Here is a 15,643-nt window from a genome sequence, read left to right as displayed (position 1 = left end):
ACAATGGGCTGAGCACTGGGCTAGAGGTAAAAAGATTAATGAAATACCCTCACCAAGTCAGTACCATCCCCTCAAGAAGCCTGCAGCCTAGGATGCAGGGCAGCCGCATGGCACATTTTAGTAATATTTCTTAAATAGCTGATTCCTTAAGCCATTTGCAAGTATTTATTTAGGTAGGAGATCATAAAATATATTTTTATAATACACATAAGAAAAAACACATTTGAATGAATAAAAAATAAAATGACAGGAGGTGACAGAATTTAGTGTTTATAAATGAGGCCATCAATAACTTTAACAATTCAGAGAAGAAGTTGAAAGTGTACTTAAAGTTGAGACCATGCTTTACATTTACAATATTTTATAATTTTAAAAAAGGCATTAGGCTTTTAAAGGTAATACATGACTTAACAGTTTCTCAAGTGATTTTCATAATGGGTGTCTAGACACTGTCATACACTGATGTGAAAAAGAAAAAAGACAAGAACTTAGGCAAGCAAAGTATTAGTCATAGTAGCTTGGTAACGTTTACTTTTCTTATATAAAGATTCTTCAATTTACATTTGCTCTTGTTACAGGAACAGAAAGAACTAATTTGCCAAGTATATCTGAGGAGTCTGTAAGCTATAGAGCAAAAATAGTTATTTTTAAAAGCCTGTATTCCATGAAAATGTGCACCACACAGCATTTATAGTAACTGAGTAAATGTAAACCATGTGATTATTAAGTCTTCTAAATAAAACATTTAACCCCCAAATCTCACACAATAATATGCCCTATGTCCACATCTCTTATTTGAAGGCAGCCTTAAGCATCAGACTAATAAACATTTGCTACCGTGAAAAAGTTCTTACCTCCATTACTAAAAATGTTTCCGCAAGGTCCCTTAGAATTTTTTTTCAGTACTCTAGTAACAAGATATATCATGATCAATAAATGATCACAACCTTTAGAAAAAAGTACTGAGGCTAGAGAAAGAATGATCAAGTGTGAGGTTTCTGTCTCCAACCCTGGAAGACCTTTCTACTTTGAGACCCACAGCTCCAGGAAGACAGCTCAAAATTTCTTACTTTAAAAAAAATATTTTAACATGAATAATTGAATAATTAGATTTCTAGGAAAATGAGGTTTTTAAATTAAAATTTAGCAAAATCAACTATAATAAATTTTTTCTTCCAATCATTTATGAATAACAGAAGAGAAATCGGGTGAAGTTTTACATACAAAAGATATAAATACTGCATAATATGTAGTGAATGAATATTGGCACATACCCTTTTGTATTTAAAGCATAAAATGCAACCAGCAAAACTGATGCTCTTAAGAAACATTTATGACATAAGTCAGAAAACCTCTATATGACTTGGAAATGTCCCACAGTTTAAGGCTTTCCAATAGGTTTATAGCAAGCATCAGGTTGCCAGAGGCGAATATCAACAAGAACTTGATTGAGTTTCTGCATCCAGAGATCCCGCTCTTCCTTGGTGTCTGCAGACAGCCAGTTCCTACATGAACAAACAAAAAGATCAGGATCCTTTCCCCCATTCCATATCTCCAAGTACTCTTGCTGGGGCGGGATGGGGGGTTGGGGAGCGGAGCCTAAATAGTAAAAGGAGTAACTCTTTACCACCTTTTAATGCAGCAGTCCCCAACCTTTTTGGCACCAGGGACCGGTTTCACGGAAGACAATTTTTCCATGGCCGGCGGCGGGGAGGTGGTTGAGGCGGTAATGCGAGCGATGGGGAGCGGCAGATGGAGCTTCTCTCGGTCACCCGCCGCTCACCTCCTGCTCTGCGGCCCGGTTCCTAACAGGTCGCAGACCGGGGCTTGGGGACCCCTGTTTTAATGGATGCTAAATCAAGAGACCCAGAGTAAAGTGCTTCTCCAATTACAACAAAAGAAAATCATCTTGCAGGTTGGTTAGCTGAACCATAACTCACACTGATTACATTTGGGAAATGACGGAGTTTCACACCAAAGACAGTAACTAATCTTGTACAGGTGGTCTGACTGGGCAGTTTGGTGGTGCAGGACAGCCGCTGAGCATGGGTCACTTCTTAGAAGAGCAAGCGCACCACAGGCCTGAATATGGGAGCCCCCCCCAGATCCCTCAGACTCAGGGTCCCCAGGAACTGGAATCACAGACTCATGAACCTTCACCTGGCCTTATCGATAATACTGTTTTGTACTGTCTCCCATTATTCTTGTCCCACTGTATTAGTAGAGCACAGTATTTACAGTAAATGATCTGAAGATCCTAAGACTTTGTCTATCCTAATCTCTTTGTTCATATCAGGAATCTCTTCTTTGTATCCATATTTAGCTACAAGTTGAATATCCAGTTGATGCGGCAGGTGAGGGTGGGGGGAAAGGGGAATTCCCTAATTCACAAGCAAGACCATTCCTCTAGAGGACAGCCAGGTGTTAGAAGTATGTTGTATTGTACTCATTCTCCATCTTTATAATTTCTCCCCATTGGTACTAGAAATGGTATAAGCGTGAATAAGCAGTGAGTTGATCATCTATTAGTCAACGGAGAGAACACAATACTTACAGTAATGATAGTGACCATTCGTTGAGCTCATTCCGTGTGCATGACACCATGCTAAGTGTGTCTACTCATTAACCTCTACTGTCGTTCTGTGGAGTTTATTCTTCTCCTCTGACACAGGAGATTTCAGAGGGCTAGCAAAGTTAAGTAACTTGCCATGGTCACATTTGGTAAGTCACTGAGTCAGGATTTAAACATAGGTCTGTTGACTTCAAAGTTCAACTGTATAATACTGCCTCCCCATGTGATGAAACATTTCTAGTTCAAATGTATAATCTATATTTCAAAGTAGGCAATATTGATCAGATGATAAATATTTTGTATTGAAGGAGGGAAAGATAGCAAGGTTGGTTAGTAGAAATAAAAACGAGATACATTAAATTTAGATAAAAGGCATAGGTCAAAAAGGCCCTGGGGAGAAACATAAATAATACAGAGGAGAATGCAGAACTGTAAAATGTATATACTCTGCAAAATATATGATCAAAAAGTGAAATAAGTTTTAAGAAGCCACCAAGCAAAGCTAAAGACTCAGCCAAGACTGAGCTGAGAATGGGCCTCTCTCAAATGCTTGGATAAAGTGTCCACTCAAATTACAATAATGTTATAATAAGAAAAACTGCATGCAAGTGAACTACAGAGTAATTAGAGCAATATGTGATATAACTATTTCTACCGCAGGAGAAGGTCGAAGTCTGGGAGGGTTTATGTAACAAGTAAAAGATAAGATTATATGAAAAATGTGAGTAATGTTTAAAAAGGGCCATTGTGGTCAGGAAGTACTTGGGGACTGAATTTTGGTTGGTTCCCTCACTGACTGTGGCCATGAACAGGGTAGCTACTAAAGAAAGTGACTATAAATCCAATTTGCCTCTCCTGTCCTGTCTGATATCACTGCTGCACAGAAGGCCCCCGAAGGAAAGGAGTGGATGAGTTCAACTAAATTAATCTGAAAGTAATCTAGACATCAAGAATTTCCAAAGAACGCATCCCCTCTTTCTCTGTTTTAAAACCAACTGGCGGTATCTGGGCAACTTTGTTCTATTTTAATAGAGTGTCTCTTGGCTGAACTTTCTGATATTTCCACATCAGAAACTCATGGAGCCAGTTCTACCCATCTCCCTGTCTGCAATATCCAGTAACAGTCTGATTAACAGAGATGCTGTCAAATTCTAACTTTTGTCCCTAATCATAATTTTGTATGTTGAAGTTGGTCTGCAAGCTTCTCTTGGGCACCCAAGCAAAAGAACCTTAGACTCTTAGCAATAAGCTTTTGCATCTTATACTTAAGATTAGGGTTAACGAAAAGTGACACCCCCAGTAGTTTATTCTGTTAATCTCCAACCAGAAATTTGCAGAGTAAATTGTTTTGTAAGTCAGCAGGTTAATCGAGGGTATCTGGGTAATAGACAGGAAGGGATGTGTCAAATCACTTTAAAAAATACTTGACTTCTCAATTACACATGAAATCTTCAAACTCAGCCCAAAGAACATTAGGTAACTGTCCTGAAAATGGCTATACTGTGAGTATACTAGAAAACATGATAAGCTAAGATATAACTTGAATGCTGTATTTTTCTTAACTATATTGATTTATTAGCTTACTCTCTTACTGATGTGTGTGTGTTTTGTTTCCTCATTAAGACTGTACCCTCTTCAAAGACAAGGATCATCTCTGATATTTCTTACAGTGGTATGAACATAGTGGGCAATCACTTAGTTGATAGAAATATTTATAGCCCAATACATACTTGGTGACACAGAGTGTGTCCCTGCATTGGCTGACCAGAGTCTCTCGGTCATCTTCTCTTTGTGGTCGGACAGTAATTAATTCAAAAGTGTTGCGTCTTGCACAAAATTCTCTGTTGGCTGGTTCTATCTGCCGACTGGTACAATTGGCCAAATTTAATCTTCCTATGGGATTCTTTAAAAACAAATTTTTAAAAAACATGATTAGTAGAAAATAAACAAGACCATTTAAGTCAGTAAGCATTAAGCAGTATTCCAGTTGATACAAATTTAGAATTAAAAAGGCATTAATTTAAAAGTTAAAGTTTAATTACACTGAGTTTAGAGAAACATATTTAACATTTATTATTGTTTTTTGCTGGTCATAAAAATAGAAACCAAAGATGTCAACTGGAGCTCTTAGTCAACTTAAAAAACAAACTTTTTGTTATGGAAAACTTCAAACAGATACAAAATAAAAAGAACAGCATAATGAACTTCCATGTACCCATTAATCAGCTCTAACAATTAGAAGCACACATTCAACCACCTTTTGTCTATAGCCCACTTAATTCCTCCCTTTCTATAAACAGAAACCTAGACATCAGATTTCATTTGTAAATATTTTTTATGTATCTCTAAAAGACCAGGCTAAACTATTGCTTTGGATTGTTGGAAGCCATGTTATTCCTATGGTATGACAGTCAAAGATAAAAATTCATAAGACTAAATGGTCCTGAAAAATTGGAAAAGGGACAAGTATGGGCACAAACAATTTTTAAAAAGCCAGTAAAAGTGTTAACTCTATTAGTAATTTTAAGAAGAAATTAGAATGAAATATACTATTTTTAAACATTAGATTGGCCAAGTCTGGAAAGAATGGTAATAACCTATGTTGATTGGTTGGGGTGGTGATAGAAACTCTCATACACTGCTGGTGAAAGCATAAATGGTCTACTACTGGTAGACAATTTGATAAGAGCAATCAAAAAACATTCAAAATGGGCATACCCTGATCCTACAACTTCACCTAAAAGAAATTTATCCTAAGCAAATACATAGGTGCACAAAGATGTTTATATGGGTATAGTCCCTGTTTTTTCATAATAGTGAAAAGACTGAAACAAATTAAATGACAGTAATTGGGGACTATTTAAACAAATAATAATATTATGTCTCCAGCAAGTATGGCAGACTAAATAAAAGTCTTCCCATAATTCCCCAAATGCCAAATAACTGAACTCACAAGAAGGTGAAAGAAACCTTCAAAGGCCAAAATCAATGAGGAAGAGAGAGTACAGAATGGTAAGCTAGCCTGAAATCTGGCTTCCTTGGGGTACTGACCAATGAATGTTAGGAACTGGCAACCTTGACTCACACAGGTTAAATGATATAATATGAAGTGTGATATTTGCTTTAAAATACCTCAGCAAACCAACAAGAACAAAAAAGTGTGTGTGCTGTGGAGAGAGAAATGAAACATGAAAGTTAATAATTGTTGAAGCTAGGAGTTCAATATACTATTTCTCTCTGTTTTGTGTACATTTGAACATTTTCAATTATAAAAAGTTAAACATACAGGTACACATATTTCCGTGTGTGTGTGTTTGTAAAAAGAAGGACCAAGAATAAATAATACATTATTGAATAAAAACACAAGTTAGGAGACTTACCTTACCAGACATTAAGATTTATTTTAAAGCTATGGTAATTGAGACTGAGAGATACATACCAAAGGAAACAGAATAGAAAGCCTAAATATAGACCTACATATATAATGACATCTTGATACATGTCAGAAACAGCATGTGGATCAGTGGGGAAAGAATGGACCATCCAATGGGGCTGGCACAGTTGGCTTTCCAGATTGGGGAAAAAAAATCAATTCCAGGTAAATTAAATATGAAATATAAATCTTTATAACTTTCAGAAGTTATAAGGAGGTATAGGAGAATATCTTTATGACTAAAGAGATGATTTTCTTAACTAAGACTCACAAAAGCAAACAATAAAGCAATACATTGACAGATTTATCTTAGCATTAAAAATTTCTGTTTATGAAAAGATATTATAAAGATAAATTAAAACATATGCCAAGCAAAAGACTAGGGAAATAAATGGCCAAAACACATAAGAAAAGATGCTTACTCTTAATGTTCAATCAAGAAAAACCAAAATAAAAACACAGTGATAACCTTTCACACCTATCACACTGACAAGAGTTTAAAAGGTTGACATATCAAGCGTTGGTCGGATGTGGAACACTGAGAACTCTCATATACTCTTGGTGGGAACGGAACATTGTACAACCAATTTCAAGAATAACTGGACAAAATCTAGCTAAATTGAAGATGTGTGAAACCTTACAAACCAGCAATTCTGCTACTAGATACAAACTCTAGAAAGAGCTCTGATCCATGTAGCTAAGTTATAGCAGAGCTGTTTATAATAGCAACAATTTGGAAATAATCTAAGTGCCCATAAATAGGAGAAGTGGATAAGTTAATTGTGATACATTCTTACAATGGAATACTTTAGTACAGAGAAAGATGGCTAGAGCTGTACAAACTAGAGCTACACACACTAGCCTAGAATAATGTCACAAATCATGTTGACTTAAAACATGCAAGTTGCAGAATAGTATATACAGTATGATCTATTTGTATAATGCTTCAAAATACGCAATTGCAATAATATACTGCGTATATATAATATATAATAAAAATTTAAAGAAATACATAGGAACAAAATAATTTCAGGATAGGGGTTATCTCTATGAGGGAGAGAAAATTACATGAGGAGCTTTAACTGGACTGATAACACAGAGGTTGATGGAAATTACTTGGTTTTTTTTTTGTCTATTTGAAGGTTCTAAATATTTCACAATAAACTTTAAAATAAAATTTTATATAGCTACAATGTAATACATATAGCTATCTAATGCAATATCACAGATGTATTTTTATTGATGTGGAAAGATATCAGGATATTATCAAGTAAAAATTAAGTTATAAAAAACATGATACTTTCTGTTTAAAAAAGATTCATAAATGGATATATAACTATTATTACATATTATACATTTTAAAAATTTAGAAGGATACACAGCAAAATGTGAACAGTAGTTATCTCTGTTAAAGATGATTTTACTTTATAATTCTGCTTATTTCTATTTTCCAGTTTTTGGATAATAAATTACCACACTTGGGCAATAACATTAAATTCTTTAAAAACAAGATGTAATGTATCCATAAAATTCTATTATCAAATTTTAGAAACAAAACCAAAACCACTATATTCCTATGGTGGTTTTTCCTTTCTGTTTTATCTCAGAGTTAGGTAAATCAACTGTTAATAAAATACAAAAGTGAATTGAAAATATTTCTGACTAAAAGTGTCAATTAAAAAATATTATGAAACATTCCAGAAAAAAGGAAAAATATATTCCTAAGGTATTTCAAGAGTGGTCAAATCACAGGGAATGGATAAGATATAAAATTTTTATACAAATACACACACATGCACACACACACACTCACTAGTCTTTCAACAAGAACATTTTTAATGGCTTAGTAAATATTTTTAACGGGGCATTTGGGTGGTTGATGGGGGCCACGGGGAACACTTGCATGAAATATTCCCTGAAAATCAGTTAGGGCTTTCACCACTGACCATCAGTATTAATATTACCTTTCGTTTCTCATCATCTGGATAAGTCCAATAAGAGATACAGTTTCCAGAAAGAACACACCATCTTCGATGCCAGGCACCAAAACCACTAACATCTTCAAATATGGTCTGGAAAAGTCAATGAAATACTGACTTTAGAAACTTGAGGATCAATTAAATGTTTTCTATACATTAAACCTCAGTATGTTGACATATTTCATGCTTCAAAATCTACTTGCATGATTTTCTTTTTCTTTTCTCTCTTTTATAAAGTACTTAAGTTTATTTTTATTCTACTCTGTATCAAGGCCAGGAATCTTGTTATTTCAATCTCAAGCACAAAGTTAGTACAAATGACTCACCAGCTCCCTTTTGTGTTTACATTCACCTTTTACATCATAAAGGTAATAGAAAAGGAAAAATTTGATGGATAAAAATAATACAAGTTATCACTACCCCCTACTATAATCAGAGAAAAATAACAAGAGGATAGCTTTTTCATTTTTATAGCTGGGGAAACTGAAGGCCAAGGAAATTAGATGACAACACACGGTCACAAAGCAGAACTGGAACCTTCTAGCTAAACCAGAACATACTTTTCTTGCTGCTCATCAGTCTTGGCAGAGTTAGACTAGTACCATTTTAGAATCACTTAGCAAGTTTCTCTGGTTGGTAGTCTCCTTCCTTCCAGCTGTCCCTGGCACATCAGGAAGGAAAACTGAACCAAGCAACTGAACCATTTCAATTACTACCTCTATTTTTTATAGAGGTTAGAAGTAATTAAAAGGCATTGCTTAGACAGGGGACAGAAGTTATTTGGGGGAGTCCTGAGTAATTTTTTTTTACCACATTTCTGTAAGTGTGGATGTGATAAGAATGGCCTATAGGATTCAAGATAGAGTAAACCTGAAAACATCTAACTCTAAAGTAGTTAAGAGCCCTGCTCAAACATTAAGTAGGTCAGACATTTTAGGCAAATGAATGTCATAAGAGTATATCAGGGGCTAAAGGTATCTAGAGTAAAATATGAAAATATTTACATTAAAGGAAAAGGTCAGTAAGTAAACACTGCTTTCAAGTCAGAAATTTATAAAGACACTTTTCCAAGAATATCTAGTGCCACCTGCTGGATTTACATGTGAAAAAAGCTACGAAGTCTGATTTATAGTCACCTTGGCCGCTTGGAATTTCTGTACAATCTACCTCTTCTTTCTGTGCCCTTTGTCAGCAACTGCAAATTGACTTGTGATATCTTTTGTATAGCTCAAATTCTTGCTTCACAAAGAAAACCGAAGCTATTAGATTTTCTCTACTTGTGGTACCACACCCACAATCTTCTGTGTATTCTACACACATACTTTCCACCTCTGATAATGGGAAAAGTATAATTCTGTACAAGATCATGAACCGTGGCTTGGGTCTTATTTGTTCTCACTCTCATGACCTTGTTCCATGTGTTATTTCTTAAAGTGCAGGTTCCCCATTGCCTCTACCTTTGCCCTCTTTGGCCCTATTAGAAGCTACCCATTTGAATTTAAAGATGCTCAAATCTCTCCAATCTTAATAAAACGTCAACAAAATCCTTCTTTCACCCTACATACCTCTGCAGGGACCACACTCTCTTTACCCCTCTGCAGCCAAACTTTGTTTCAGAGTTGTTGCACTCCCATTCTTCACCCTCCACTCCCTTTATAACCATTTGCAATCTAGCTCCTGCTCTCAACAAGACTAGAATGACAACTTCTTTAATAAGTCCAACAGTGTCTAATAGATCCTTATCTAATTTGACCACTCCCTCTTGCAGACTCTCTTCCCCTGGCAACAATGATACTAAGTTCTCCATTGCCCTCCCTGTAGTCTCCCTTGAGAGCTTCTCTTCCTAGGTCTGTGGCTTAAATGTTAGTGTTCTCCTGGCTATTCAATGCTGCCTGAGCTTCCATTACTATCTCTCTGCTGCAGATTTCCAAACCTTCACCTCATCTAAAATGTCTATCTTGAGCTCCAAACTCAAACTCTGAAACGTGTCTGTACGCATCTAAAATTCAAGTTATTTAAAACTTAACTCATTAAAACTTCCTACCTTGGGTGGGGACTGACTGACAAGGGGCATGAGGGAACTTTCTGGGGTAATATTGTCTATCTTAATAGAAATTTGGGTTACACAGACGTATGCCTGTGTCAGAACTCAGGGGATGTACACTGAAGATTCACGGGAACATGCTAATGTCTACAATATACTTTGAAATTCTTCCCCCCAAAATATGATATTTTCAGGACTGGCTAGAAGGATAGCTAGGTAGTAGATACATGATACAGCAAGGACAGTAAAAAATGTTAAAGGCAAAATCTACATGCTGGCTGTACAGGCGTTCATTGTAAAATTCTATCAATGTTGCTGTATGCTTGCAATTTACCACAATAAAATTTGGGGGAAAAACGGTTTCCACCCCAAACATGCTCCTCCCCCTTATCTCAGTATAATCAACTGCCACCCAACAAGTTGTGCAAGGCAGGGATCTGGGTGACATCCTTACTTCTGCTTCTCCACCCCTACAGCCAAACCACTAGGGTCTGCACTTCTTCCTCCTTCATCTGTCCACGGTGGGTCCTTCTCTCCACCCTGACTGCCAGCCCCCATCCCCTCTCTCATGGAGTAACTCAGTTTCTTCACTAATCTTCTCCAGTTCTGCCACTCCCCAGTCCACTTCCACACGTTAGTCAGAATGACTTTCCTAAACCCCAAATTTGATGTTAATCCTCTGCTTAAAATCCTACAAGAGTACCCAACCGACTTCAGGATAAAGTCGGAAGGCTTTAAAAGACCCTCTAACACTTGGCTCCATTTCCCCTAACCCCACCTTCCTCCCCAATCACTCCTCTCACTACCCCTTCTCCACACACACACTCAGACTCTAAGCTCTAGCTACCCTGAAATACATGCCACTATCTAAATGTGTCATCTTTTTCTCTGGTGGGGGTGAGAGAGGGAAGGGCCCTCCAGGCCATTGTAATGCTTTTCCCTTCATCTGGAGCACTTCTTCCTTTTCTCTCCCTCTGGCTCACTTGTTCAGCTAGCAGTTTACAAGTTACTTCCAGTACCTTTCTTTAAGCCTTCCCACTCATACCTAAGACCTGGTGTCCCACCAATTTACACCCATGCACGCTATGCTTTCTCCCATTATAGTACTGTATTGTACTTAACTGTTCACTTGTATTTCTCCCGATTACACTAAAAGTTCCTGAGTGGAGGGATTATTTTCTGTGGCCTATTATATTCTAACACCAGCACAGTGATTGGCATATAGTGGACATGCAACAAATTTGAACCAATTTATCACTTAGTCACACAGACTTCCATTCTTATGGGAAACCAAGTCTATGCTTCACAAAATGGAAAAAAGAAAATATAGATCCAGTGATGTTACTTACTAGAAAACCTCTTTCTTCAACACTTGAATTCACTTGACACTTTATTTTTAAGTAAATATGACCTTCCAAAGGACATAGAAAGGGTACCTGTGAAGAAAGAGAGTAAATTATTTGTAAAACAGTTTTTCTTGATAAAACATGTATAAATCATGAATAGAGAATATTATGTCTTGAAAACACAGTATTTTCTAAAGCTGGAATATAAAATAGGTGGCCCAAAAGCCACTGGTTCCTTAGCAACAAATGCTTTTGAAGAATAAATTCACTCAGTGTAGAGCTTGATTAAAGCAGAACCCTAAGTCCCAAGTAATGTGATAAAGAAAACACAGATTTAAGAAGAGAATACATGTGTTTATCCATTCCCTATCAACAGAATATACTTGATAGAAGATGGGATAAACCAATTGGCATATTAAGACAATATAATATTATTCAGCAATAAAGAATAGTGAACCGCAGAATGGAAACGTTGATCCTCAAATTCATATGGAATTGCAAGAGGCCCCAAATAACCAAAACAATCTTGAAAAAGAAAAACAAAGTTGAAAGAATCATACTTCCCAATTTCAAACCAATCCAAAGCTACAGTAATCAGAACAGCGTGGTACTGGCATAAGAATAGATATATAGACCACAGGAATAGAATTGAGAGTCCAGAAATAAACCCATACATATATGCCAGATTGATTTTCAACAAGGGTACCAAAACCATTCAATGAGGAAAGAGCAATATTTTCAACAAATGGTGCTGGGGAAACTGGATAGCCACATGCAAAAGAGTGAAGTTGGATCCCTACCTCATACCACATACAAAAATTAACTCAAAATGGATCAATGACCTAAATGTGAGAGCTAAAACCATACAACTCTTAGAAGAAAAACAGAGGAGTAAATCTTCAATGATCATGAATTTGGCAGTGGCTTCTCAGATATAATACCAAACCATGAGCAACAAAAGAAAAAACAGATAAATTAAACTTCATCAAAATGAAAAACTTTTCAGTATGGAGGTTCCTCAAAAAATTAAAAATAGAACTACCATATAACCAATCAACCCCACTTCTGGGAATTTATCCAAAAGAATCAAAATCAGGCTCTTAAAGGGATATTTGCACTCCCATGTTCATTGCAGCATTCTTCATAACAGCCAAGAGGTGGAAACAATCTAAATGCCCATCAACAGCTGAATAGACAAAGAAAATGTGGTATAGTCTCCTTTCTCCCCACTTCTGTATATGAAACTACTCTAGGCCATCCAGATCCTGTTCTTCTCAGAGCCCAAAGTTTGTCTTTTAGGCCTTGAGACTCTCAGTGTATATTTTCTTATGTGTCCTAACCTACAGCCCCACACCTCTGCACAGCAGATCCTTGAGGTCAATTATCGTGTCCTTCTCATGTTTGTTTCCATATCCTATTGCCAAACCATATCCAGACATTCAATAAATGTTTGCTTAAAGAACATTGTTTGTTTTGTCAAATAATACCCAAATACTCCTATTGAAAAAAAAGAAGGCAGCCGGGGGAGGTGGGGGGATGTAGTACATACAAACAATAGAGTTTTATTCAGCCATAAAAAAGAAGGAAATCCTGTCAGGTGTTACAGCATGGATGAACCTTGAGGACATTATGCTAAGTGAAATAAGTCACAAAAGGACAAATACTACATGATTCCATTTGTATGAGGTATCAAGAGTAGCCAACTCAACAGAAGCAGAAAGTAGGGTGGTGGTTGGCAAGGACTGGTAGGAGGGGGGGAAAAGGGAGTTGCTATTCAATGGGTATAGACTTTCAGTCATCCAAGATGAAAAAATTCTAGAGATCTGCTGCACAACATTGTGCTTATAGTTAATAATATGGTACACTTAAAAATTTGTTGAGGGTAGATCTCATGTTACGTATTATTTATTACAATAAAGAATTTTAAACTTCTGTGTATCAAAGCATAAGAAAGTGAAAAGACAATGTACAAAGCAGGAGAAAATATTTGCAAATCATGTATCTAATAATGGTTTAGTATCTAGAATACATTAAGAACTCTTATAACTCAACAATAAAAAGACAACTCAATTAAAACATTCCAAACAATCCAACTTAAAAATTAGCAAAAGACTTGAATAGACATTTCTTCAAAGACGATATACTAATAGCCAACAAACACATGAAAAGATGTTCAACATCAATAGTCGTTAGGTAATAATTGTTAGCTTGATGATGATGGCGACAATAATGATGAAGGTGAGGATAAGGACGAAGATTTCAATGGAAATCTCAAGTTGCCATTGTGTTCAGAACCATTTACTGAGGAATGAGTAAAAAGGAATCTGATTCTTTTATTGGAAGCACATTGCTTTGAACCAAAATAAACATAAGCTAAATTACAAAACCAACAATAAGTTATTGAAAGCAGATTTTTTTATTGCTTGTTTTAAAGTTGAATCATTCTGTATCTATAAAGCTTTCCTTATTCCTTAGATACAAGTATGTTTCCAACATTTATAATCCCCAAACTCATGCTATAGCTTAAACCATGCTATGACTAAATTGTGTCTCCTCCCCATCCCTAACCAAATTCACATGTTGAAGTTCTAACTCCCCATACCACTAAATGTGACTGTATTTGGAGATAGGGTCTTCAGAGAAGTAATTAAGGTTAAATTAGTTTATTAGGATGGGCCCTAATCCAATGTAACTGTGTCCTCATAGAAAGAGAAGATTTGGACACACATACAGAGAAAGACCATGTGAAGACACATAATACAGCTATCTACAAGCTAAAGAGAGAGGGTTTAGAAAAAAACCAACCCTCCCAATGCCCTGATCTTAGACTTCTAGCCTCCAGAACTGTGAAAAAATAAACTTCTGTTGTATAAGCCAAAAAAAACCCGCTCCAAACCCAAAAATTAGTCGTTAGGGAAATGCAAATCAAAACCACAATGAGGTGCCACTTCATACCCACTATGACGGCTATAATCAAAAATATAGAAAATAACAAGCTTTAGCAAGGATGTGGAGACACTGGAACCGACATTACTGGTAGGAATGTCAAACGGTTCAGGACCTATGAGAAACAGTTTGGTGGTTCCTCAAAAAGTTAAACAGAATTAACATATAACCACACAATTCCTCTCCTAGATATAGACCCCCAAAGACTGAAAACAGGTATTCAAACAGGTATTGTATGCCCAAGTTTATAGCAGTGTTATTCACAATAGCCAAAAAGAAACAGACCAAATGTCCATCAACAGATGAGTGGACAAAGTGTAGTATATAACATAATGCAATAGTACTCAGCCATAGAAAGTAATGAAGTACTGATACATGCCATATCATCTACATATACGTACACATACATATAAATTTAACACCAAAGAACAAAAGTTATCTGAGCAATAATTACCTAGTAGGTTATACATAGATAAAAATAAAGTCGCTCTATAATGTATATAATGTAGAGCTAATACATTTCATGATGATAATTTTCATCAAATGCTTGTACCATTTTACTTCCAGGCAGATTTCTAAAACTAAGGACCTCATATCAAACACAAGTCTGCATTACAGAGAGGGTAGAAAGCCACAAACATAGACCTAGTAGTGAAAGCCAATGTTGAAATCTATCTGACAAAGACATTTAAGTTCAATACGAAGATGGTCTGGAATGTCCTAAATCCATACCAGATGCAATTACTGTCATGATGTAATGACTCTTCACTCCCAACCATGGCTGATTTGCTAGCTACAGAGACACACACAAAAGTATATCTAAATTCTGTCCATTAAATCTACTCCAGTGTGCTTGGTTAGGGGGATACATAGAAAGGAGTTCTACTTCCATTACGTGCTCAGAGCTCCACTTCCAGTTAGGATGTGAAAGGTCACAAAAGACCACCATTCTACTGCAACAACAAGAAAACAACGGATAAGCTAAGAATATCTTATTTTCCTTAAAGCTATCTAAGAGTTGTGCAAGCAAAAAAAAATTAATGGACCAAATTCCAGTAAGGAATGTACCCTTCCTGGGTGAGCCAAATCAGGGGTGGCCACTTTATTCCCTGGGAGCAAGAACTGACAGAGGAGCATGATGGCAATAGGCAATGAATTTTGCAGGGAAAAGGAAAAACCAGTGAAGTCTTTAACAGCTAAGTGAAGACTGTCTACCTAGATGAGCATCTCAAAAGAGCCTAGGGTCAGAGCTAGCCCTCCCTACCTGCCAATCTCCCCTACTCCCCAGAATTTTGCTGAGTAAATGCTAATGCCACAAGCCAG

General features: G+C 36.4%; 1 protein-coding gene across 3 annotated transcripts in view; it reads right to left on the bottom strand.

The window, feature by feature from the left end:
• Window positions 1-254: 254 nt before the first annotated feature.
• Window positions 255-15,643, bottom strand: part of ANLN (anillin, actin binding protein) — a 54,261-nt gene continuing 38,872 nt past the window's right edge. For all 3 annotated transcript variants that reach the window (XM_068549303.1, XM_068549302.1, XM_068549304.1), the window contains 4 exons: window positions 11,378-11,464; window positions 7,970-8,077; window positions 4,303-4,475; window positions 255-1,505 (listed from right to left, as the gene is read on the bottom strand). In XM_068549303.1, the coding sequence (XP_068405404.1) occupies window positions 1,382-1,505; window positions 4,303-4,475; window positions 7,970-8,077; window positions 11,378-11,464 (492 nt within the window). In that variant the 3' untranslated portion in view covers window positions 255-1,381. The remainder of the gene's footprint in view (window positions 1,506-4,302; window positions 4,476-7,969; window positions 8,078-11,377; window positions 11,465-15,643) is intronic.

This window comes from Eschrichtius robustus, chromosome 8 (genome assembly GCF_028021215.1).
Source record: "Eschrichtius robustus isolate mEscRob2 chromosome 8, mEscRob2.pri, whole genome shotgun sequence".
NCBI classification, from domain to species: Eukaryota; Metazoa; Chordata; class Mammalia; order Artiodactyla; family Eschrichtiidae; genus Eschrichtius; species Eschrichtius robustus.
The sequence above is the reverse complement of the archived record's forward strand: the minus strand, read 5'-3'. Positions and strand labels throughout refer to the sequence as shown.